Raw genomic sequence first — 27,597 nt, 5'->3', positions numbered from 1 at the left:
TGTTTTTCCACATCTCATGGCACATTCTCCTTCACGCATGACTAGCTTGCGGTTTGAGGCTCGAGGCTGAGGTTAGTTCATAATGATGGGTGGCACCGGCAATGAGTGCTGTTGCCACACTGCAGCACTGAGCAGTGTGAGCATGAAGCACTTACAGTAGGATGGCTAAAGTACCATTTTAATTTTGTAGGATTCTTCATTTTGCAGAAATACATTTGCATACATAGACACTTTGCTCACATGGCCCTATGACAAGATGATTATTAGGGGTGGGCGGAACTCGCGGAATTTGACCACAGAACTCTGTGGTTCCATAAAAACTTCACGAGATTCCGCAAAGTTCCACCAACAGATATAAATAGGCACATTGTGCTACTCGCACTGTGATATAGCGATGTTCCTCTCTGAAAGAGCAGCACGAATTGCACCACCAAGGCATCTGAGTGTGCATCTACTCAAGTTGATTTCGCTGCCCCTAGAGTATATTTTCTACTCGAGCTGCAGGCTTCTGACCATGAACGGTCACGACCGCCTCTGACCGCCCGTGTTAGAAAAATCTCGCTTGTTATCTAATAGAGACCGGAAATCATGCTAGGGGATGCCAATCTTGCTCGCGCTTGACAACTTACCATTTCGAAGCTGCAAATGAGAAAAAATAGCTCAATGCGGTGATTGGCGGAATTTGGCCAGATCTCCATGATACAAGAGTAATGCGGAGTCGCCAAACTTCTGATAATTCTGCCGGCAGAACAGAATCTTCCACTCACCCCCAATGTTTATTTTTGGGGCTATGAGTTATCAAGCACTTGTTTTGGTTTTATTCCATCACACTCTTTTCTAAATCAGACCCTGGTTTCTATAAAAGGTATATTATTTGACCAGACATCATTCCATCACACTCTTTTCTAAATCAGACCCTGGTTTCTATAAAAGGTATATTATTTGACCAGACATTGATGTTATCAAGAATATTTACTGTCTCATACTATGTCATTGTATCAATTCTAAAAATACCTAATCTCTAACCTATTCATCTCACCAGCCATTCGCAAGAACTCACATGGGCTCCACCACTGATCACACATAACTCCTATTATTTCGATCTACCACAAATGAACTTGAGAACACGTATTGAATGATTTCTAGGGAACACAAGACTAACAGCCAGTAACCAACAGTAATTGGATTACCCACTAATCTTGGGTGCTGAAGTACCGTGCTACTTGATGTAAAGCACCTCAGAGCCTCATACCGGGAAGTAAGCGCTATATTAATCCAGTTGCAACACAATCCAACAAACCTCTTTTGCTAAACATGTGTAGAGCTCGACATTGATTTAGTGGGAGAGGGCCTGCCCTGGCTTCCTTCCTTAACAGACACTTTCTGCCCGATTGTGGTGTGTAAGCCGAAAGTGTCTACTGCTAAACTAATGCTGATAGCATTAGGTGATTCAAGGAAGGACGGTTGTAAACAGGAATAGTGGAATCCGGCCTTTTGTGAATTCATCAATCTTGGGAAAGAAGGGTGTTCTGTTTAGATTCTCAACAGAAAGACCAATATTGTCTACTTAAATTATGCAACCAAGTTTAATAAAGTAATGCATTTCATTTTATTGACATGAAGATGAGAAGAACTACGGTTGCTGATGATAGAAAGCTTAAATTGGCCAATCCGACTGGGAGACTGGGATATAACGACAGTTACATGACTAAACTAACAAGAGTCATCCAGGTAAAAAAGAGCACATTAAGTAAGGCTCAACCTCTATGCACACTATGTTTCACTGTGCCTCTTTCAAAATATCACTGTGCACGCGAGTGTCAGACTGTGTGATCTGCAACTTTCAGACCTGGAACAGCTCATCTTTCAGATAACTGCCCTTTCCTTCATTTGAGCTGTTTTAACAAGAAACAGAAACTACCAGGACCAGAATGCACGCAGGCGTGGCCTTGAATGAAGGTCCTGTGCCATCTCCCCGAGGGGACTTGAACCCAGTACTGTCTGCTGGAGGGGGCTGAAGTGCAGCGCACCCCTTGTTAGTAGTGTCCCGGGTTTCTACTCAGTGCGCTTTGTGCCATGCCTCGATTCCCTTAATGGGTTGGTGGGGTAGAACTCACCCTTGTAAAGTAATATGGCAGATGGCACCCCTTTAGTGGGGGGCACCTGAAGAGTACCCAGGATGTCTGACTCCAAAACAAAGGCTGCTCCTTGGAGCCCTGGGAGTGGAACAAGCCCCTCTCATTGACATTGGGCGCACTTTGAGACATAGTTAACAAAAACACTGTATTTTTCATGTGGGAGCATTTCATATTAAAAATAAGGCCAGTAATGCAAATGTAAATATATCCCTAAGGGGGCCACCAGTGCAAAACACTATGGGTCTCATTTATGAGGTTTTGCCGTAGGGAAGCACAGCAGGCCTTCCTGTTGGGCTTCCCTACGGCAAAAGAAAAGGGCAGGAATGCGCCATATCTATAAGATACGGTGCATTCCTGCCATTTTCCCCTGCGCCGGTGCACAATGGGCTGCCTGCGCCAATACAGGCAACTTTGCATCATGGTGCAAGGGTACCTGCATTGCGGGGATGATTATTTTTGTACAGGAAGGGAAACCTTTCTGTACAAAAATAATCACAAGAGGCTTTTTCCTCTTTCTATGTGTGCTGCGGAAAAACGAGGAGAAATAAAGATATTCTCCTTGTTGTGCCTCCCTTATGCTTCCCCTGGGAAGGTGTAAGCTTTTGGTGCTGCTTCTCACAAATCTGGGCCAGTGTCAAAAGGCCATGGATGTTGCTGGGAACACCCCCAGCAACACCCATTGCACGCCCCTTTAATGCAGAACACGGCATTACAGGGACTGATATTTGTCAGGCAGTATTAAGCCAAAACAAAAAAGGTGGCTTTGTGCTGCCTGATAATTATCACACAGGCTTCTGCGCCACGGAACGTCACAAAAAGTGACGTTCTGGAGATGCAAGGAGTCTCCTAAATGAGGCCCTATTTTTCTCTGCTGTGTGTCCTTTCTGTGAGTGCCTCTCAATCCGCAAAACAACCTCCACAGCTGAGATGCCCTGTCCCAAAGCAGAGCTGGTCTTTTCCTAATACATTATGCTGAATGGACCCTTCTGATGCCCCATTGCTCGCCATCACCAGCACTGGAGGAAGAGCTGGGCAGCAGTGTGAATGGGTCCACATCTTGTGCTGCATGCTAGAGAGGAGAGCTTTGGGGGTGTCTCATTGTTGCTGAAGCTTCTCAGTGGTTGAGGCGGATTAGGGAAGATCAAAGGCTTTCTTTCGATGCAACACACGCTGGCCCACAAACACTGCAAGCAGAGGCTTCAAGCACTGCTACGGGCAAGGAGTCTACTGTGTGATGCTTTTAGAAGAGTGATTTTAATATAAAGTATGTGTTTTTAAAAATATCGGAAATGCTGGTTCAGCTTTGTGCTTGCCATAATGTGGCTCATGGGTTATACTTTTCTCTTTATTATTCGAACCAACATAGGAAAAGGATACTTGTATTTCTTTAGTTAACTACTAAATCATCGCCTAATGGGAGAGTAAGGGCTCTGATAATTGTTGCAAAATTTATTATCTCTATCATATTGTGGCATCCACTGAATAGGGGAAACAACCTTTACAACTCAACTTTTACAACGCACTACCATTACAACTAAACTTGTACAACGCAACATCGATTACAATGCATGCCATTACAACACAACCGTTACAACGCATGACACTACAACGCATAGCACTACAACGCATGTCATTACAACGCAGTCATTACAATGCCTACCATTACAACACATACCATTAGAACGCATAGTACCCCTACACTATCCAACACTTACCCTACTGTTGCACCCCCTGGAGTTAGAATAGTATTTTTTACCCCTACACTATCCAACACTTACCCTACTGTTGCACCCCCTGGAGTTAGAATAGTAATTTTTACCCCTACACTATCCAATACTTACCATACATGCAATGTAATGGTATACGTTGTAATGGTATGCATTGTAAAAGTAGTATGCGTTGTAATGGAATGCGTTGTAAAGGTAGTTTTTTAAAATTCGTTGTAATGGCATGCGTTGTAATGGAATGCATTGTAATGGATGTTGCGTTGTAAAAAATGCGTTGTAATAGTATGCATTGTAAAAGTATGCATTGTAACGTCATACATCCCTCAATAGCAACTTTAAGCTGAATATGACAACGAAGATTGTCCCTCTAGACCATGAGATACCTGAACAAATATGAACCAGTGGACCTTTGCTGAGATGCTGCACATTGTACACATCTGCAACAAATAGGAGGTATCCCAAATAACCACAGTAAGTATTTTTCACTGGCATTCATAAAACATTAGAAATCATCCCAAGCAATATTAAACTATTGAACAAGATATTAATGAAAACAACACGTGTTTTGATCATAAACTAGTCGCAGGAAAACACACAAATGATGCATATGAGTGCACACAGTGAAAATTTAACTAGGGTGCAAAAGAGACACATTGCAAGATCTAGTTGAGATGCAGCCATCAAACCATGAAATGAGCAAAAATTATAAGACCGCTCATGGCTGTACACGAGCTGATGGCTGAACTGTTTATTTTATTTATTTTATTTTATTTTGAAAGTTTTATATAGCGCGAACCAGATCTTTGCAGATATCAGAGCGCTTTACAGTGCGTACAAAACAGGCCATTAGATATGGCGAGATTGTAGGTAATAAGTGGGGTGGGGAAGGCATAGGAGGGAGCATAGTAAAACAGTTACATCAATAATGCAAAGGGTACAAATAAGTGAAGGCATAGATCGTCATGTAATTCAGCAACACAAGTAAACAAATAATCGAAGGGATCTAACAGATAATACATCTCAAGGCGAGGTAGCAAATGTACAAACTTCTTCGGAACTTTCCAAATACCAATTCATGCCAAAACAACAAGCTGGAGCACAATGACTAGCAAAGTGGAACAACAGAATTCTCTCTTAAACAGCCCTCCACACTGAGGCCCTCCTTATCTTTCAGGCCAATGAGCACATTTCATGTGAGACAAGCAGCAGACTGTATATGTCAATAGTTCTATTAGAAACTTACAAGATAAACGGGATTAGAGGATTCCCATATATGTTTCTGCCTGACATCTCTTAGGCGCAGAATGCCAGGAATTGAAACGTCATAGAAATCAATTTGCTAAAGAACCATATGGATAACCTAAATGCCAGAATCAATTGTAGACGGTGCTCAAGAGTGAGACTACTCAACAAGTACAAGAGTTGTGGAAGTCAATAGTCGACTCCACAAATAATTACTGACAAACATGGAAGATGACCATCTTGGTGACCAGGATGAGAACAGGCATTGGTCCTCTTGGATGTGTCAGTAGCTGTTAACAGCTGGAATTTACTTACCTAAATGTTTAGGTAATTCTAGGATAAGATTTGACTCAATGTGTGGATCCCACTGATGGCAACACGTATTTAAAGTACAGATGCGAAAAGCTGAATTTAAATCCTCTTGTGATATGCAGAATTTTCATGAAAATGTGCAAATTTTTCAAACTAAATGTTGAAAGTTTTCGACGTGAAACCTGTATGCAAGGACACACTTTTGTGCAAAACATCATGTGAAAGAACTTCGATCAGTTTGTGGAGAAAATATCTTGAGGCCAGGGCACACATCATTTTTACAACTCGTCTTGGCATTTTCTGCAAGCCAGTCTTGAAGGGTGAAAATAGATGAAATTACAAGAAAGTGTAAACGTTTGGGGTGAGGGGGTGAATAATATTTAACGTGCAAAAGACAATAATTGAGAATTGCGTGGGATTTGCGTGCATAACAAAAATGCTTCATTGGCCTACTTATAATGCAGCATCAGTTTGTTAACATGCCGGGTAAACTGTCTACTCCCATTTCTCATTAATGTCCCACACAAACATGTATCCCATGGCCCTGGACATAAAGCACCTTCCTCCAGTTTGGCACGGGTGATATTCACGTCAGTCTAGAACTGGATTGAGGTTTAAAGAAGCTGTCTAGCAGCTCTCTGATTCCTGGGGACATGCTTTGGTTGAATACGAGCTGCATGTGCCTAAACAGAAGTACAACCCTGTTACCACTTAACCGTGACCTTGGGGAGTCGCTCACACAAAATCTCAAAAGGTATAAACTTCGGAAATTTCCTTGATTTCTGACCTATACTTCTACCTCTAATCAACACAGTGGTGAAGAGCGGAAATGAGCCACTACATTTGATCAGAAAGCACTACTGATATGTATATATATATATATATATATATATATATATATATATATATATATATATATATATATATATATACCTATTGCATAGGCCTATTGTAGGCCCTATTTTGAGTTTGTCAGCATAGGGTGGGGTATTTAGTGGTAAAATACAATTACCCCAGTGTGAGGTATTTATTGGGGTGGTAAAAAACGCCTCTGCAGGGTTTCTAAAAGTAAAACGGATCATACTATGCAGAATACTTTGTTAACCAGGGCTAAATTTGTAAAATAATAAGTGCCAGGACTGAAGATCTTTCTCAGAATGCCAGTGCAGCTGGCACCATCTATGGTCCATGCCAGCACTGCCAAATAAATATCAGTGCCAATGATACCTACTTACAATCACAGTTCTACAAGTTTGACAATTTGAATAAAACTAGGTAACCCAAAGCTATAAGTAAAATGGTATTCTTATTTTTAAGTCCTATATTGAATTGTTAAACACTTTCCAAATGGGTCCTTTTAAAACTAGTCTGACAGCGCCACCACGTGGTTTACTGTCATAATCACGTGTCTGTGTTACGAAAGAAGTGCGGGTACTGGGTACCGGCAAACACCAGCAAAGTTAAGCTTTCTTTTTAACATAATGAATTGCGCATGTTCTGTCTTTTTTTCAGGAACCTTTTCTCTTGATAAACTTCGTCAGGTTGGACCTTCCGGAATTTATCAGGGGAAAACTATGAGAGTGTGATAATTATCACACAACTCACAATTCCAATCCCTGTGTGAATACGTTTTTGCTCAGGGATCAGAATTTAGCCCCTAACTAATAATGAGGGCAGGCGGGTACTCCATTACGAACTTGATGGATATCCTGTTCTCCTTATTACAAGTCCATTATATCCTGATGCACTTGTAATAATAAGACAGACAGGATAGTCATCACATCTGCAACAGTGTATCCATCCGTCAAACTCTAAAACAGTCCATTTGTCTCCAGACTTCTACCACACATGCATGTAGAGCTCCCCAAAAACCTCTGAAACTGCAAAGGAAACAGAATGATTGAATAAGTTATAAGAAGGGGATCTGAGTGGATCAAAATATTCAAAGTCCTGTGCAACATCCATTAAACCATACATGATGTTACGCATCAACCAGCATGTCACATCTGTCAGTCAGAACACTCTACTCTGCCAAAAACAACAACCCAATAGTGGAGTGGAAAAACAAGCACTTACTCTTCCAACACTTCTGTTTGTCATGGGTACTAATCAGTGGCGGCTCGCAGAGGGAGTGCTGCGGGCGGTGAGGCGGGCACGGTGGGGGGTTAGTAGAGTCCGATATACGACGGATAGAAGTAAGGTAATTAATTAAATAAATAAAACAATTTACCTTGTGTGCACTGCATTGCCGAGTTGATGATGCAGAGCGTGCAAGGTAAATTGTTTTATTTATTTAATTACTTACCTTACTCCTGTCCGTGGTATGTCGGACTCTACTACCCCCCGGCCCTGCCCCTACCCCGCCCCACTGCCCCGCAGCACTCCCTTGGCGAGCCGCGACTGGTAACAACTGAGGTTTCAAAAATTTGGAAGAAGAGTGCTAAAAACATGCTTACCAAATGTACCAAATCTTGTTGAAGGGTGCACTCACTTCTCCAATGGAGAGAATGGGCCCTTATAAATGTCCTTAAGGCGTGGACAGCAAAGCAACCTACCTGCTCCCATTCCTAACTGTGTAATCCTGCAGTTCAGGATAAGCCTCTCAAGAACACCGTATCAGCACCAAGATCACCTATCTCAAACTGAGGACATGTGGGCTCTCACCTAGACTGATGTCCAAGAGGGCAGCCTATGAGGTAAGAGACCAAAGTGATCCAATTGATCAATTTCACTTAGGAGTAACTACAAGGGAGTGTGGTGAGCAATACTGCCTAAAACAGAGAAATGACCTCGCTTTTATCGTTAATAGCTATGGTGACACATTTTTCCTAATCAGCATTTGACATTTTTTCACACTGTTAAATTGTAGCATAACACATATTGAAACTGGAGTGATCAGAGAGTAGACAGTCACTACTCAAATATACAAGTGCACACGTCCCTCTTACAATGCACGTGTTATTGAAATTCTAGTGAAATTAATAGTTTTGTCTTCATTATTAAATCCATTTAAAACGTATTATTACAAAGAGGTCTAGTGTAATACTAAACAATTTCTTACCTGATGGCAAGGGAGTGAAGATGCTTTTTGGAATGACTACTTTGTCTTCTGAGTTGCGCGCCCAGTCCACCATTCCTTTCCGTCCTCTCATTGGGAAATTGATGTCTGTTGGAACAGATGCTGCAGGGAGTTTTTGAATGCTAGCCACTGGTGAGAGAAATCGCAATTTGAAAGACATTTTTTCTTCTCTTTTATAAAGATTGAAGAGAAAAGATAGCAATTTCAAAGTAATACAAAAAACTAGTAATTCTACAAATAAAGACCTGGTCAAGCAAAAAAGAGTTAATCACTATCAGCTAGATTCATCATTGTCCCGTTTTGCGAGTCCTTAATAGCGATTATTAAGGAATCGCTATTAAGGACTTGCAAAATGGGATTCATGTAGGAATCGTTAAATAAATTGCGATTCCTACACATTCCTTATTTGCGATTAGCAATTTGCTAATCGCAAATAAGGATGCGATTTCAAGGGTGCCAGGGGTGTTCAAAGGACACCCTGTAGCACCCCTGAAATGTAAATTTAGACTTATGTTGCGCACACACATGTCCAGAGGACATGTGTGTGTGTAACATACAACTGAGAAAAAAGCACAAAAGTGCATTTTTCTCAGTTTTCGCTATTTACCACGAAGTAAGACTTCGCGGTAAATAGCGGCAAAAAATAGTGAAATCGCAATATTTTAATGGTTCATGAATAGCATTTAAGGAATCTCAAATTGAGATTCCTTAAATGCGATCGGCAATTAGAAAAATCGCAATTTTTTGCGATTTTTCAAATTGCGAGTTCATGACCCATTGATGAATTCCAAATGCCATTTTTGCGGGCGCAAGCGGCCGAATTCAGCGATTCGCACCGTTTGCGCCCGCAAAAATGCTTATTGAATCTAGCTGTATGTTTGTCCTAATGGCACGTATCTATCTATCTATCTATCAACCTCCCTCTATCTATTAGATTCCCCATGTTAGACTAATGTTCTGATTTGTTACCTTTGCCTCAAATTGAAAAGAGCTCTGCTATCCTTCGGGATCAAGTTAGCGCTATATAAAACTTTATAAATAAATAAATACATAAAATATGTTCTTCTACAGATTGAGAGTCAGTACATTTTTGATCTAGGACAATAGCATTCTTTTAACTTTATAAATTGTGAATTTTTGAAGTGTTGGCTTATTGTGCTAAAAAAAAGCGCAGGCAAGGGCACTCGTGAGGAGTTTTTTCAGAGCACATTCTGAAATTATTGGGTGTGACAATGCCAGCAAGCAGAGACCTGTGAAAGACAGAGCAGCTAGAATCGTACTAATGAAGCAATAACCCCGCTCCAGCCTCAGTGCAGGCCGGATAATGTTTGGAGACAGATACAATAAGCTGCGGCGCAATGTGAAGCCTATATTTTTCATACACGAAGGAAAGAGCCGCAAAATACCACTCATGGCTACTTTATCTCTGCGACTTGTGGACTTTTGAATTCATGGCGTTTATCAAAATAGAAATTCGCAATTAAAAAATAGGACCAGCCGAGAAATTACAAAAACTAGAGGGCAGATTTATGAAGGACTTGCGCCGCCGGTGCGTCACTTTTTCCCATGTTAAAAATGACGGACCGGCGGCGCAAGGCCTTCATAAATCTGCCCCTAGGTGCGAACCTGACGCGAGTTCCATCACACTAAAACGTTGATGGTCTTTATGTAATATTAGTAATCAAAACATGTATTTTCCACCTTTATATATAAAGTGTGTCAATCCGGAATATATATTTAAGATGTAGCAAAGCAATCCTTAACCTTGATAACAAGAATGTGTGCTGATGCATTGAGTGCAACATATAAGCTATTTATTACCATCGTTGAGTGTGAGGCTCAGAGGAGACGCTTCGATTGCGCAATGATGAGCCTTCCGTTACGTAGCAATAGCAAATAAATAAATAATCGGATTTGTAGTTAACAATGAAAAATAAGTAAATAATCAAATTTGCAGAGCACAGCTAATCAACCATGAGGGTATCCAGGCGCTGACCATAGGCACAGGGAGATTAAGTGATTTGCCCAGAATCACAGGATGTAGTACTGATGCCGAGACTTGCACCTGGATCCCAGCTCTAAAGTCGGCAGCTCTGGCCATCATGCCACACCCCTTCCTGACCAATTTCCTATTACATTCTATGCGCCTGCATGTATGGTGTGTAGCATGGCATTGTTTCAGGTTTATTTAACCAAAAACAAGATGTAAGGATGTAAATGTGAGCAGTGAAAAAAAAAAACACGCTGAAGAAGCCTTCTTACCATTAGGAATGTTGCTTCCATGCATAAAATAACTAATATGCAATCTGTGAGACAGTAAATAGTGACTTTCCTATGTCATGTTCACTCAATTCTGGTAATAAACTGACTTTTTCACTCTCGTAATAAATGTTTCAATGTATGTTTATTAGTACATTTTCTTTCAATAACATTCCTTGGCTGGACAAATAAATGTGGCCAATTACATGTCGTCCAGAGCAACTGTACTAATAAACGCGCATTCACCCATTTATTACTAGAGTGCAAAAGGTCTAATTCCAGTTTATTACCACAGCATAGTAAAAGCTGACATGAGAAAATAACTGTTTATTGCTTTTCAGATTGCACACAGCATGGGGAAACACATTTCTTAACAGACAGGAAGTCCTCTTCAATGAGATTTTACCTATCTGCACACATTTAACCTCTTGCTTCCTGGTTTTAGTTAAATAGCTTTTGTTAAAAAAAAAGGCATATGTAAAATTGTTATGAAATAAACAACAAATACAGATGCTTCAAGCATAATATGCTATTTATTACCATTTATGAAGGATGGGAGGGTCATCATGAAACCCAAAAGGCTTTGCTGATGTGTCATGACCCCTACCCACACTGAACAATGGTACTAAATAGCATATTGCACATTCCATGTGCAGATATATTACAGATTGCCCTTCTGTCATATGTTTGCACTGTAGGTAACAGGTGCAATCCTGAATTTAAATGCACTGATATTTTCCGAATGGAATCAGAAAATGACCACAACCTATGACCTAAGCATCACAACACATGTCAGCTGGGAGCATTTAGCTTAAGAAAATAAATCTAACTGTGGAATTTATGCAAGTACTGCACGCCAAGAGTATAGGGGGAAACTGGACCCACACGCCTAGGAGTAATATACGAAGAATGATATACTAGATGCACAGAAATCTTCATTACAAACATATAGTGGAATAAGAGGTAGCCTGTGATCGTGAAAGTAGAGTGCACGGCAATGGTTCAAATGAGATAGTGCAAGTGCATAACACGCCAGGAGGGGCGTATGCCAAGCATGCCTAGAGAGGAGCATAACCTCAGAGAAAACATACGAACCATGCATGAATGTTTGGTGTTTCAGACAAAATAGCATTTGATGGCACAATAACATCCGTTGATATAGGAGCACAGTGGTGGTGCCATGGGGCTGCCACTTCACCTCAACTTATTTGATCACTTGTCCTGGTTCAGTATGTGTGGGTGATCAGTTACACAACAGAAATTAAGACTAATTTCCCACTTCCTCTAGCATCACAGACAGCTTCCCTAGAGACTCCCTTTGAACTGCAATAGAGTCAGCAGTAGACTGACTTAATTTTGCTTTCGATGGGAGCAATAAATGGCAATGGAATTTAACAAGCAACAAGGGAGTAAAATGAAATCATATGAAATCATAATTTGTGATAAATGCTTTAATGATATAAACATTCTAAGGTATTTCTCACAAATGAAAATCAGTTGGATTAAACTGCAATCAAATTGAGTCAAATGGTGCCACAGTTTAGATAGTAAGGGCAAAACTTGCTGTTAGATAGCCAATAGAAATGGAAAACATGAACACAGCATTCACTGACACGAGGATGAGGGTTTGTGTTGTAAGGGCATGTATATCAAAAAATAGGAAACCTGGAGGTGTTAAATCAGCGTCGTTTTGTCTGATTCACTTGTATCCTTTCAGTATCACAAGCTCTAAAGAACTCTATGTTTGAAATAAAAGGGGCATTTTTTTGGAAGCTGTCAGGTCGTTATATGAAAACATTAGAAGCAATCAGTTACCTATATTCTGAATGAGTTGAAATGCACTTGAATTATTTAACTGGAACTATTGCGTCTTAAATTGGTACTGGGAGGGCAGTCAGCATGGGCGCTTGCTATAATGGCATTTATGGGGAAACTATGCTTCAGCCAAGCAGATTGTAGAGTTTTGCAAAACGTTTTGTGATTGTCAAAATTCTTTACTTTATTAATCTATTTTATCTTTGTCTGGAAATCTGGATGCGATTCCATAGCAACGAGGCAGGTTGTTTTCCTGAAACCAACCGTGCGATGCGGCTTTCTTCTTCACTGTAATTAACAGTCTGTTTGCCTTCTTCCACTAAATATCTTGCGTAAAGCAAGCTGTCTTTGACAGTAATTCTATTTAGTATAAATGCATAAATGCATTGTAAAAATGGGTGCCATTGTGCCCACGCTCATAGCCTATTTATTTGAGTTCACGTTGTCATCTGCATTACATTATGACTTTAAGTGGAACATGAACTATTAGAAGAACCAGCAGCCTGATTTCCTGCACCCTTGGACCAGACCTACGATTGTTCACCGAGGCCAATAGTCATAGTCCACTGCGATAAACATTTAGATTTAAAGAGAATAAAGTAAGTCATACCATCGGAATTCCTGAGGAATTTGAAAGTTGATTTGAAAAAAAATCCCATCATTTTTCAAATGCTTCTATTTTATGTTGTAAAATTCATTTTTTGTATAAGAGCACTTGCATGTACATTATGCCTACTTTCCTTTCCAGATGTTATGAAATACTGACCACAAGCGTTGTTCCTACACCCTGTTAAAAACAGATCTTTTTCTTACTGTGAGCCAATGGAAAGCAATAAATGAGGGGCCAATCGGAGGCCTACAAGAAAAGTTGCTAACCAGGCAGGCAGCTGTGTTTTGAATGACCTGCATTTTAGAGAGAACAGACTCATTGGCTGCTAACAGTAAGGTGTTCCCATTGTCAAGATGACAGACTATTAAAGCCTGAAAAAGGTTATTCTAGATATTAACAGGAGCCATTGACTTTCCTGAGTAAGCATATTGTCCCAAAGCTGGCTCTAAACATATACATAACCTGATCCTTCATGGACAGGTTGTTGTCAAGAAGGACACCAAGATTTTTAGCTATTTTCCTAGGGTAAGGCACAGATCCTAGCTCAGAGGACCACCAGTCATCCGACCAATATGGTATCTGTTTTGTCTCCATTTACCTGTTGATAGTTGTGGATCATCCCTGTGGCAATTTTTCTCATTCAGACAATAAACCTATTTTTACAATTTTCTGGGTTTTGCACAAAGGAGATGATTAATTATCATCTGCATAGGAGAGTATTTCAAAGCCACAAGACATAACTGTCTGGGCAAGGGGCATCACATAGATGTTAAAAAGAGTGGGGATCAAGAAACATCCTTGAGGGAACTCTTTGCCCAGAGGCAGGGTCTTTGAATGAAAGGTATCAAAGGAGAGCATTTGGGTCCTGTTGTTCAGAAAGTCTTGAAACCAGTCTAGGGCTTTCCTTTGGAAACCAATCTTGCAAAGTTGTTGAATCAAGATGAAATGTGAGACGGCATCAAACCTGATGAAAAGTCAAGAAGTATTAGCATTGCCGGCCTTCTGGCATCTTGAGATACCTGATGGAGTCAACTACCGCCAACAGGAATGTTTCAGTGTATGAAAAGCTCTAAAGCCAGACTGTGAGGGGTCCAGAAAATGTTGGTCCTCCAAATATGATGAAAATTGTTTGTTCACGTATTATTCAAGAACCTTGCCCAAAAGAGTAAGGAGTGAAATAGGCCAATATTTGGGAGGCTCTTTTGGGTCAGCATTAGGTTTCTTTAAGATGGGTGTGACATGTGCAGATATTCTACAACAGCTAGGTTTAACGATAAATTAAGCAGTGATGTGATGGTGTAAGGTAGAAAAAGTAGCCTTTATGAAAGGAGGACAGAGGACGGAAGGAGTAGCTGATTTGACTATGATTAATAGTTCTGACACCTGCTTGTGAGTAATAGGCTGAAACCTTTCGAGCAGTGCTAAACAATCTCTAGGGAGAGGATTTTTAATGGACAGGTCAGAGCAGTATAAGGCGGTGGTACAAAAAAGTCTGGTATATTTTCTCAATTTTAATCTCAAAATGATTTGCCAGGGTATCACACAGAGCTTGAGAGGCTAGAACTGAGGTGCTGGCAACAGTCTTAGTAAATTCATTTGTCACCTTAAACACTTCTTTAGCAGAATTTCCACCTTTGTCAATCCTGCTGATTATTTATAATCTAGTCACCTCTCTGATTTTACAATGATAGGCTCCTAAGGTGAATTTATATCTCTTTATGTCAACAGTGTATTTCGAGACCCACCATCTGCAGTCTAATCTTCTACAGCTTGTCTTTTGAAACTTCAATTCAACTGAGTACCAAGGGTAATTGTGACTGATGGTTTAGGAGAGTTCGGTTTAAGAGGGGCAATTATATCTAGCACTTGGGAGAAATGGGTAGGAACAACATCTTTCTGGTGTAAACCTAACATTGCAAGATCAGTTGATTGGAGGTATACATCAGATCATTATCTGAAGCAATTTCTGCGTGATAATTAAAATCTCCCATCAAAAGGAATTTGTCAGTGGCAAAGCACATCAGGTGCTAAAAATTCTGCTAGTTTATGGATAGAGTTCTTTTTAGATATGGAGGGGTGGTACACTAGAGAATCCCTCTAAAGATCACCATGACTAGTTTCCAACTTTAAGATACATATCTCCATTTAGTCGGAAAGAAAATAATTGATAACCTCTACCTTCAAGGAGTCCAGGAAGGCTATAGCCACTCCTCCTCCCATCTTGATTTCTCCATCAAGTCTAACCAACTTATTTTTGTCTGGAAACATAATAGGAATACAAGAAAGAGCCACTGGGTGCAGCCAGCTTTCAGTGATAAAACAAATATCAGGTTGTTAAGAGGTGAGCAAATCGGATATCTCCGTTGCATGCTTAGGGATGGACCATTGTGTTACAGAAAAGCTGTTTTCATATAGAAGATTCATTAGGGAGTTCAACATATGTTTCTTTTAAGACATCTTTGATGGTAGAAAAAGAGGTCCTTACTTCACATGCCCACTTTGATTCTAGGCTAGTGCCTTCTCTATCACTAGATTGTCTGACCCCAAAGTTAGTATTGCAAGAGATTCTGCATTCATAACATGAAAACGGGCCTTCCAAGCAAAGGGAATTGTGGGGAACATTGCAGACAATTGGTCAAATGGAGCACTACCAGGTTCGCTTATCTCCCTAGCCTTACTTAAGATGACACACATGTCAATGTACATAGAGTTCAAATAAAGTGCTTGAGTGAGCAGGGAAAGGTCAATCTAGACAGGGTTTGAGTTAAGTGCAAGCGAGCGCGAGGGAAGGAAAATGAAAAAACAAGCTGATAAAAACAAGTAAAAATGCATTTCTACATTAAAACACTGAGGAAGTGAGGTGGAAGTGAGTACTGGGCTGTCTGCTGCGTGTCCGCCTCAGGCTGATGGTATTTGGGGAGCCGACACTGAAGAGATATCTATAATTCTAGTGCTAAATCCTGTCAGATGAGTTCTCCTATTTCCCAAACCTTACTTAAGGTGAAGTAGCTTACAATGTACACAGGGTTTAGGTAAAGTGCAAGAGTGTGCAGGCGAAGTCAAAGTACACAGGGTTTGAGTAAAGTGCAAGCATATACAGTGGAAGAAAAATGATGAAACAAGGAAATAAAAACAAGTAGAAAATTTGCTTTCTTCATTAAAACACTGAGGAGGTGAGGAGGAAGTGAGGACTTGCCTGTCCCACGGTGATAACGTTTGCACCCATTTCCCACTTGGGCCTTCTCCCTCCTTGTAACATGTGTTTCCTTTTTTACCTTGAAACTCTCTTGTAGCCTGCAATGCCACCTTGCAAACATGACTCCTTCCTGCTCTACAATGCACACTGCTCTCCCAGTAGACTGTGCTCCCATTTACACCCTCTAGCCACTCATTCACCCTGTGTTACTCTTTGCACCATGTACTAATCGTCTTTTGTCCAGCAGTCCCTAGAGACACCCTGCAGTCTCCCTCACTCCCTTAACTCCTATTTGTAAGATACACTCTCCACTTTGCACTCCTACGTTTTACCCTACGCTCCCCTGGCAGGTTGCTCTGCTTATATGTATCTTGATTGCCTCTTCGCACTGCATGCTGCCTACATTTCTCCTTTCCTCCATTCAACCTGAACTACTTCTAAACTGTCTGCTAACCAAGCAATGCTGTTTGCTCTCTGAACTTTCACTACAATCTGTGATTCTACACCCTGCTCTCCCCTTCACTCTTTGCTCCTATTTTCAATCCTGCCCTCCTCATTTTCATTCTGTGCACCACCTACGGTGTCATGGAACTTTTATGCCCTTCTTTTGTCCTGCACTATGCATTTCCCCTTGCTCATAGTGCACCCTCTTGCATTCTGTGCTTCCTCTTGCTACAAACACTTTCTCTTGCTCCCTTACACACTCATGTTCTTCATCTTACACCTTCCTCCTCTTACATATGCCTCCAACCTTACACCGTGCTTCCTCTTGCACCCTTCAAGCTCTGCACCATGTGCTAACATTCACATTCTATGTTCCCTCCTACAACCTGGAAACCACCTTCCACCATCTAGTACCTCTTCACCAATGTGCTTCTCACACCCTGCACTCACCATATGTACCTTTAACTCTTTTCAAACCCTCTACTCCCCATTGCAATATACGCTCTCCTCCTGCACTTCTGTTTTTTGTTTGTGCCCTGCACTTCCCCTTATACATTCCCCCTGCACTTCCATTTGTTTGTGCCTATGCTCCCCCTTATACTCAACCCTTGCACTTCCGTTTGTTTGTGAGCTGTGCTCCTCCTTATACCCGCAAGCTTTGCTCTTTCATTTGTAGAGGTGCATCATAATTATGGGTGGTCCGTACCTACATATATTACTTTTATTGTTTTAACCTGGAACACTTGAATGTGAACTGTAAAACATGAAAGGTGACGTGTTAGGGATATTTTTCGTGTAAATGTGCAGAAATTAACTTTGCAACTATGTGTGTTTAGCTGAAAACATTAAAGTGCAGAATTTGTACATGTCGCTGAGAAGTATTCACGTATTTGATATGCTTATGTAATGTGTTAATTTAGAGATGCTTATTATATAACGTTCATATTATGTGTAGTTTCATGAGGTTTTTGTGCTATTTCTTATGTTGACCAATTTTTGTAAGCCCTAATTGTATTTTTACCCTGGAAGCTTTTACATTCGGTTTAATAAGTGAATTTCATGTGTATTTTGGATGTGTTCTTTCTCACATTTCTGTTGCAGGTGGAGAATTCATCCTTATTAGCTAGAGTAATGTGTTTGTTTTAGGAGTTAGGCTTAGGGAGGAGAGGCTACATTGAACAATGATACTGATAATAAAAAACTGTTTTACTTTCCAATCTAGTAAGCCTGGGAATCAAGGTCATTTCGCCAAGGCCTGGGAGCATTGTTGCCATGTGAAAATTACCTACGAGGAGGTGACTGACCGGATGGTGTGATGTTGAAATGCATCTTGAGATACTACCTATAAGAGTGATGTATGTAAGTCAGGGACAGTGTCTGGGGACTTCTGCCTTGCCTTGGAAGAGAGAGCATCTTAGAAAGAGCTCTATAGCTTTATGCTACCTGACCCATCTAAATGCAAAGAGACTTCTTAGGATGACTTCACAGGCTGACACCTTTAAGGATCTTGCCTTGGGAAATGCTATGCAGGGATGTCATGCTAGTAGTAGTGTGGGACAGATTAATGCTTTATACCCAAAAACCTCCAATGAAGGAGACCCTTGATGCCTAGGCTGTCATTTTCTGTATTATGGTCCTCTAATTGATTATTCTGTGCAAGCTGCGCCGCTTTAACTTCACCCATAGGTTTGGCTTTGTATTAGTTCCAATGTATTGCTACACCCTCATCCTCAGGTGCCGATATGCCCAACTGTTCTTGGCTTAGTAATAAAGTAAACATAATTGGGAGTCTGTGATTCTTCTAAATCATAGTTCATGGAACGGTAGTACTCGATTGGCTGATGATTTCTCTCCCTTCCATGCTTTCATGCTGATAAAAAAAGTCATCAACCGGGGGTTCCAGAGCAAACCTAGAACGTTAGTTTTTTTGTGCCCTGTTCTCTCCGTATACTCTTCCCCTGCACTTTCCTTTGTTTGGGTGTGCCCTGTGCTCGACTTATACTCTTCCCCTGCACTTCCATTTGTTTGTGTCCTGTGCTTCCCCTTATACTCTTGCCCTGCACTTCTGTTTGTTTGTGGCCTGTGCTCCCCCTTATACTATTCCCCTGCACTGCCGTTAGTTTGTTTGTGCCCTTTTCTCTCCATATACTCTTCCCCTGCACTTCCCTTTGTTTGTGTGTGCCCTGTGCTCGACTTATACTCTTCCCCTGCACTTCCATTTGTTTGTGTCCTGTGCTTCTCCTTATGCTCTTCCCCTGCACTACCGTGTGTTTGTGTCCTGTGCTCTCACTTATACTCTTCCCCTGCACTTCCGTTTGTTTGTTTTGTCCTTGTGCTCCCCTTATACTCTTCCGCTGCACTTCCGTTTGTTTGTTTTGTCCTTGTGCTCCTCTTATACTCTTCCCCTGCACTTCAGTTTGTTTGTTTTTTCCTTGTGCTCCCCTTATACTCTTCCCCTGCACTTCGGTTTGTTTGTGTCTGTGCGTCCCCTTATACTCTCCCCGTGCTCTTCCGTTTGTTTGCTTGTCCTCCCTCTCTGCTCCCATTTACACTCTCCCTCTGCACTTCCGTTGGAACGTCTGTACCCTATAACTCAACACTCCCACTTGTTTGTAACCCCTAGCAAACTGCACTGCCCAAGCACCTGCCACTACCGCATGCATCCAGAGTCTCACTGCACACGGATCAGAATTCTCTTTTTTATAATGCCCAGAGTTGTTAAAGGCTTGCCTCCTGAAAATGTATGTTACAGCACTTTGCGTTTAATAACACCAATACTGTGTTCGAGGTCTGCAACTGAACATTCACACTTACTGTTTGTTCTCTTCCAAAATGACATTAAGGTGGCATGGGTGAGCAGCAAGCAGATGTCACTGCCAACAATGTGTTGCATTAGACTTTCAAGTGCATGATATTCTTTCCCTCAATGTCTTACTACTACCTTTGGTGTCTCAACAATCAATGAAATCCACTATTACAACCAAGCAAGCCAGGGACTATGGCTAAAGAGTAGAAAATCGTTTTGCTCTTATCTCAGACGTTTAAAAAAATAGATATTATTTCTTATGTGGAGCTTCGTAGCTTCCCGCTTAGATTCGTGCTCTTAAAGTATAATTACAACACTCCCCTTTCTTTTAAATGTAACAGTACAAACTGAGCATAGGTCACTTTTGGAAAGTAACATTATTTTTTCTATTTAATGCCTCTGAAGTAGTCAGTTACGGCCAAATGCATCAACCTATTTAGGAAGTGCAAACGGTGCGAATCGGTAAATTCGGCCGTTTGCGATTCCTAAATACGTTTTTGGGATGCATCATGCATTTTTGTGAAATTCGCTATTTTTAGCGATTTCCAAAAATGCGATTGCTTTTAAGGAATCGCAAATTTGCGATTCCTTAAAAGCAATGCATGATTGTTTTTTAAATTGCGAAATCGCAATTAGGGGATGCAAATTACCACAAGGGTGAGCCTCGTGGTAATTTGCAAAAAAGTATTAAAATGCTCAAAATAGCATTTTAAACACTGTCATGTTACAGACACACATGTCCTTAGGACATGTGTGTGTGAAACATGCACTTTAAAATACATTTCAGGGGTGCAGGGGGGGGTCCTTTGGACCCCCCCCTGCACCCATGAAATGCATTAACATTTTGCGAATCGCTAATTGAAATTCGCAAAATGTCAATGCCTTCCCATTGATTGGCCCATAGGAATCAATGGGAATTGCGAAATCGCAATTTAGAATTCACATAATATTTGCGATTCGGTAAAAATTGCGATTTTTACCGAATCGCAAATATTATGCGATTAAAATCATGCATCCCATTTTGCGATTCCTTATTTTCGATTCACTAAAAATCGCAAATAAGGAATCGCAAAACCTTACAATGATGCATGTGGCCGAAAGTCCCTTCTGCTGATTTTCCCATTTGACGCTCTGTGGTGTTGTTCGTTCAGATATAAATGAAAACCCTCAACTCCCATAACAGCCACCCAGCAATTTCTTTGCACAATTCAAAATCCATTAAAAACATCAGATTTAGCAATTTCGGGATCTAGCCTGAAGCATTCGCAAAAATTACAAGTCCATTATATTTGGGGTCCGGAAATTATCGTCCCATTTTTGTCTGCTCTAAAGACGTCCTTGTGGGAATTAATGGGCTTCAGAATGGTAGGCTGTGTGCCTTCTGAATCAAGACATTCTTATCAAAATAAGTGTCAGTGCCTTAGTTGAATTAAAGGAGTACTTCTCCTGTCCTAGATTCAAGAACAATAACATCTTCATGACTCATGCATCCTGCATTGGATCCTGATGGGGCGCATCCTTCAGGCTGGGCAGAAATTGACCCGACAATGAGCAACCTAAGTGCCCATTTGTCCGTTTTAAGATAATTGAACATATTCACTGGTTTAGTCTCTTTCGATTTATGGTTACTGGGTCCAGACCACGTATGAACATCAAAGATTTGATGATCGCAAGCTTTACCTTGAACCTCACAGTATGATGATGACGTACGTTTGGCGTGGCACTCGTCTCTTTCTGAAAAATATTTAGAAGCTAAACAACCATTGTCAAAGCCAATATGTCTACTGTTGACTGCCAGCCTTTTGACTTTGCAAATGCTTGTTTTGTTTTCGCGTAGTGTTTTTTTTATTTTTTAAACATAATTGTTAGGGAAGCTGCTTGGCCGATTGAATCTAATGAATAATATTGGCTTGAAGAAAAATACGTTTTGGTCTCAACAAGCACACATTACCATTGTAGGCCATTGGGCCTGAAGGGACCACTTTATATGTGGATATTGGACAGAATAACATCTCTCACAATTTAGACAACCAATGGTGGAAGTGGGCCGACCCTCTTCCCCATGCTGTATTCTGCGGAGGATGGAAAGAAAATGTGACTCACACAATAACAGACCAATGGATGGAAAGGGCTGTTTAAAAGCCTCTATAAGTAAATTATACATATCAGTTTGGTAAAATAAAAAGTTCTTGGCTAATGCTAGACCAAAAAAATCATCTAATTTGTTTCTGATCAATACCATAAAATATATTTCCATGACTATTTACATGAGCTTGGATTTAAAATTGGAGGCATGTTTAAAAAGGCAACAATTCATCAAGCGCCACTCAAAAACATTTGGACGAGTGCAAATTTCTGAGCGTGATCTGCACACATGTGTATGTGCTACAAATTCTAAGAAGCAACAGTACAAGCATAGCCATAAATCATTGGTAACTTTCCAGTGTAAAAGTGTCCATTTGTGGTGGTGAACGGCAACAAAACAAGTACATCACAGCTTTAAAAAGAGATGCCGTTATAATATTGGCCCACCACCATTGGTGAAGAAGGCAACCTGCAGCCACACATTAGAATTCTATTGCATATTTTTCTCAAAAGAGGATGATCTTAATGTTCATAGTCTTTAACCCTGATGATATTTATCTGAATTGATAGACATCGATACATTAAAATGCCTGGGGCCGCAGAGGCAATTTTGACCATTAATATATACATTCTTTGCCCTGCAGCACCGCTTATTTGCTGCTGAGGTGCGAGGGATAGAAATTGTATTTTTGCATATCTTGTAAGAAACCTTTATAGCAATTGTGTGCTACTATGCAAGTAATGTTCACATCAAGACATTATTTGATGCGCATAGGTGTCTTCAAGTACATGCGGAAAAACAAATATATCAGTCTTCAAGTCAATCAGAAATGGTAATCAAGCAGTGAGCAACTTCTATGCGACTACCAGTGCAAACTAAATTGCAAACTAAGGGGCATATTATCAAGCAGGGCGGTAAAAATGATCGCCGTTTTAGCGGCAGAAAACTGCCGCTAAAGTCGCGATAATGGGCTTGATAATATGGCCTTTTAAATTCCAATAGAAACCCATGTTCTGGTGTGAACATTGCCTTCTATAGGAATTCTCCAGGGCATATTATCAAGCCCATTATCGCCGCTTTAGCTGCAGTTTTCTGCCGCTAAAACTGCGATAATTTGTAATGCCCTGCTCGATAATATGCCCCTAAATTCGTTTCAGCTCCAAAGGGACAGGGGTATGAGAAATCTTTTAAGGAGCAGCTTGGCTGGTAAGTGTTGACACCCTTTGCAGGGATCAAAAGACCATTCTGTGTGCTTTCTAATGAGGACAACAGATTAATTTGATATATACTGATTACTCTTCAGTTTCCTCAGATTGTCTTGAAGTATGATATTTGGATTTACCTGTGTACCTTATGACACACTGTCCTGATGATGGCCTCGTGTTCTTAGGACCCTGGAGACCAACATTTAGACACATATTCCGAATCATAATTAAGAAGCGTTGAAAATGCTTAGTTCAAATAAGTCTGCAACTTTTCTGTGGGAAACTACAGTAGATGTGAGAGTAATTCCAAACACAAATGCAATGGACTGTGTGAATTCAGTCTATGAATGTTTCATTATGTGTTTGTGTGCTAATAGTATACTCTTGCTTAAATTGCTGAAGAAGAAAAATGTATTAGGTTTGATTAACTATTCAATGCATTAACTATGGAATGAGCTGTGTAATAAGCGAAAATAAATTGTATGTATTATCACCCTATAGGATGTCGGATTTCATACATACCAACCTTGTGAATGACTTTAATATTATGTGCTGCAAAAAGGTTCCATCCATTTAGCTCATTACTATATTTTGCTTTTGATCACCTCATTTTAGAACATTTTCTATGGGTGAGCCTCACCACCTGAGCCCCACTCATGGTAATTTCATTGTAAATGGATTGGGCGTATTTACCAAAAGTGTCCAATTTGAAGATAAGGCCACTGCAGCACAGCTAGGGTATGGGGCACTGGCTGGTTACATGTGAACCTATGTGCACACATCTGCGTGGGTTGAGCATGAGTGGCTATTGTTGTGCGCAGCCTGATAACTGCACACAGATTACATGCCTGTCTACATTATTTGCAAACAAACCATTTGATAATTCACAACATTGTGTTAATAGGCAACATTGGAATTTGTACAATAAGTCTTAATTTAATGGTTATTTGCTTACTAATGTACCTAGGATTCTCATACATGTTCTCACTTTTTTGCTTGGTTATGGGTGTTGCTCACTTGGGAGTCACTTTGCACTTATATTGTTCCAATTTCATTTTAAGATGTCAAATATTCATTTAATTGTAAGATGTGATTTGTAAGATGATTACATTCACTCTTTGATTTGAAATCTTCGACTATGACTGTCATGTTATCATACTACAGTTATTTAGCTGTTTCATTCCATGATTCTTCAAAATGAGTTCAGTGAACAGCTGTGAGTATATGTCTTTGTAATTTGGGTCCAGTACAGGTGGGACACCACTTTGGGGGTTCGGGACTTACTCAGGTGTGGATTCAAGATGGTGGGAACCTTCTATGTCCCTATGGTTCTGAACAGGAGACCACCAAACTATCCCATGGAGTCATTCTTTGTGTTCCTGGGGCCAGGTGAAGATGCAGTGCTCAACAGCAGGCCTGGCCTTTGAGGGTTCAATTCGGGCCGTAGGCAGCAAAGAAGCCCTTCCAGGTACAGAAAAAGTCTGGCAGAGTGCACAGAAAGTCACAGCAGTCCTCTTAGAGTTGAAGAGTGGGTCTGAAGGTCCTATTTTTATACCCTGATTCCCTTTTTCTGGAAGGTGGGAGAAGATTTCTGGAAAGGTTAATTGAAGTGATTGGAATTACATACGTTTCCTGCCCTGGCTCCAAGCTGGCTGCAGTGACAATACAAATGTATTAGGCCCTTTGAATGAAGGCAGAACATAGGCTGCTCAGGAGTATGTAGGACTATGACCAGCTCCACCTGTCCATTCTGACAACTGGTGGACCATTGAGGCACACCTAAGATGCTTATTGTGTGACTGTCTGGGGGGAATTAATAAAGTCCCACAGCCCAAGGTACCCCCCCCCCCCCGGGCAGGGTGCACTGTATGTGAGAGGTAGAGCATGTAGTAGTGTGGGTGACATTCTCTGGTAGTGAATTACAGCCATTTTAGTTTTTTACTACTGTAAGGCTATCTTGCCAATAGGCTATAATGGGGGATGCTTTGTTTAGTGGTTACCTGCATATCTTGCCATAGGAGCAAGATAGGACATAAACGTCTGGTATCCCCGAACTCAGAAATGAATAACACATCTTTTAGGAAGGGTGGTTTTTAAATCCTGTGTTTGAGAACAGCACTTTATAGAAAGTGGCTGTTCTCTTGTCTGAACTTTCTGTGTGCTTTGGCTGTTTGTAAATTGACTGTCTGGTTTGTGAATGACAGGGCTAGTGGATTCCAGGAGACAGAATGAGTCCGCCCAGTGGTGAATAGAGAGAATTGCATCTAGATGGGAGGGATGAGTTGCACCTGGGACCTGAATGGGACTGTGCCTGCCCCCCACAGTGCTGGCTCCACCCCCTGTGTTGCGTCTGATGTCTCTGCCCTGCACTGTGAAAGGAGAGAAGAATCATGTCAACAAAGTGCTCCAGGGCTGTGTTTTCCCTCCACAATGCTGGCTCCACATCCTGTGAGGCGTCTGATGTTTCTGCTCTGCAATGTGAAAGGTAAGAAGGAGTCATATAAACAGAGTGCTCCAGAACTGGTTTGGACCAGGCTCAGAGCTCTCCTGCACAAAGGGAACAGAGACTTTTTGGGGTATAAGTACAGGACCCCTGACTACAGAAAATTAGATCATCCTGGAATCAAGATGGAACCTCGGCCAAGGAGAAAGCTGGAAGACTGAAGAAAGATGACTGTCCTGCTGTTGCTTTGCTGGACTGACCTGCAGCTGCTTTGCTGCCAAGGGGAGGGGAAGGACTTTGTTGTTGCTTTGTCCCCTTGCATAAAGAGATCTCCAAGGGTCTGTTGTGAGCTGGCCTCCTGTTAAGAAGTCCCAGGAACAAAAGGACTTTAGCCCCCCAGCTTTCCCTGAACTCTGCTGAGAGAGTTCTGCCCTTCCTGAGTGCTGAATCCGAATGAGGGGCATCTGGAATTTGTGGCTTGCTGTTTGGTAAGCTGGAGAACAAGAAACTAGGACTATCTGCAAATTTTCACGCACCGCTCGCTTGCGGAGTGCATCCCCGTCAGTGCGAGGAAATTCCCACGCCGCGAAGATCGAGATCGTCGCAGCGCCTGTTGCCGCTGCAAGAACCGACGCATCCTTCGCTCGCAGAACGCATGGCTTTGAAGCGGGAAAAGTACCATCGCTGCAAGTATCGTCGCAGAGCCTGTCGTCGCTGGGTGAGATCTCCGCACCGCTTGCTTGCGGACCACATCACGTCGCTGCGAACATCGTCGCAGAGCCATCGCATCAAGGGGCCGCCAACGGAGAAGATCGATGCTGCGCCGCGCATCACCCCCGCACCTGAAATCGTCTCCGCCCCGAAGATCGTCTCATCGTGCCTTTGCGAGACGCTTTCTACGGAACCTACACATTGGAATCCATACAAGGTATTGCTTCCCTTCCCATACAGACCGGATTCGTCGCAATACACCCGCTGCATCCAGAGGGGCTGTCACATCGCCTCCCCAGGGTCTCAGAAGTGACGCATCACTTGTTTTCCATCGCACCAGTTTCGGTTTTGGAACTTTGTCACATCTAAAGGTACTGTGGATAAACGTGACGCAACTGTGAACTATTTTCACATAACTGTGGATTATTTTAACGCAACCTTAAGAACTCTTTTGAAACTATAATCTTGAAATGTGTATGTTGGATTTTTGTCACTTTGGTCTTGTCTAGTTTAGATTAAATACCTTTATTTTTCTAAACTGTTGTGGAGTCAGTTTGTGGTGTTTTCACTGTGTTACTGTGAGTGTTGGTACAAATACTTAGCACTTTGCCTAACTGCTCATGCCAAGCTACCAAGGGGGTGAACAGGGGTTATCTAAAGAGTGCATCTTTCTTACCCTGACTAGACGCAAGGGTCCCTTTATGGACAGTGGTACCTACCTCTGCCAACTAGAGACCCCCAGTTCTAACAACAGGCAAGTTAAGTTATGTTATGTTATCGAAGTTTGTATCGTGCACAGATACTCCAAGGAGTGTCCTGGCGTGAGCCTTAGAGGTGCTGAAAAATAGAAGCTATTTAACCCCCTGGCCGCGGCGGTAATTCCGCTGCAGTGCTGGGGTGGGGGGAGGGGTCGCGTGGCGCCACCATGCTTGGGACGTAACCATTTCGCCACGGGCGCGCTGTGCTCATGATGGAGTAGTTCCGTCACAGCCCTGCCCGCTCATTAATTCACCCGCGCAGGTGGGGAATTGATGCCGCTTGGGCGAAGCGGCCGCATTGTGACGGAACCACTCCATCATGAGCACAGCGCGCCCGTGGCTCGTGACGGAGTGGTTCCGTCACTAGCACATAACGGGTTAAAACAGAAAGGTTTTAAGCTGTTTCTTAAACTGCCCCAGATACTGAATGCTGCGCAAAGAATAGGACAGAGAATTCCAAGCTGTGGCTGCCCTCACAGCAAGCGATCTACCCCCAATTCTTGGTAGGCACGCACAGGGTATCTGTTCAGGAGACTGGGATGCCGACCTCAGGTGTCTGGCAGACGTATAAAATGCAAAGCGCTTCCTAAGCTATTCAGGCCCTTCGCATGAAGAGCACTGTGCACGATAACCAGGGCTTTGAACTTTACGAGTTTAATGACGGGCAGTCAGCACAGCATTCGCAGATGTAGCTTGACACTGTTTCTGATAGGAATGTTAAAGACAAGCCTAGCTGCCGCATTCTGGACCACCTGCAGTTTTTTGA

General features: G+C 41.7%; 1 protein-coding gene across 3 annotated transcripts in view; it reads right to left on the bottom strand.

Annotated features, from left to right (window-relative positions):
- ADGRB3 (adhesion G protein-coupled receptor B3) overlaps nucleotides 1–27,597 on the bottom strand; it is a 1,725,994-nt gene that overhangs the window by 775,520 nt on the left and 922,877 nt on the right. For all 3 annotated transcript variants that reach the window (XM_086926462.1, XM_086926464.1, XM_086926463.1), the window contains exon 13: nucleotides 8,481–8,627. In XM_086926462.1, the coding sequence (XP_086782588.1) occupies nucleotides 8,481–8,627 (147 nt within the window). The remainder of the gene's footprint in view (nucleotides 1–8,480; nucleotides 8,628–27,597) is intronic.

Source organism: Lissotriton vulgaris, chromosome 6 (genome assembly GCF_964263255.1).
Source record: "Lissotriton vulgaris chromosome 6, aLisVul1.2, whole genome shotgun sequence".
Classification (NCBI taxonomy): Eukaryota; Metazoa; Chordata; class Amphibia; order Caudata; family Salamandridae; genus Lissotriton; species Lissotriton vulgaris.
Note: the sequence above shows the minus strand (reverse complement) of the source record. Positions and strands in the feature narration are given on the sequence as shown.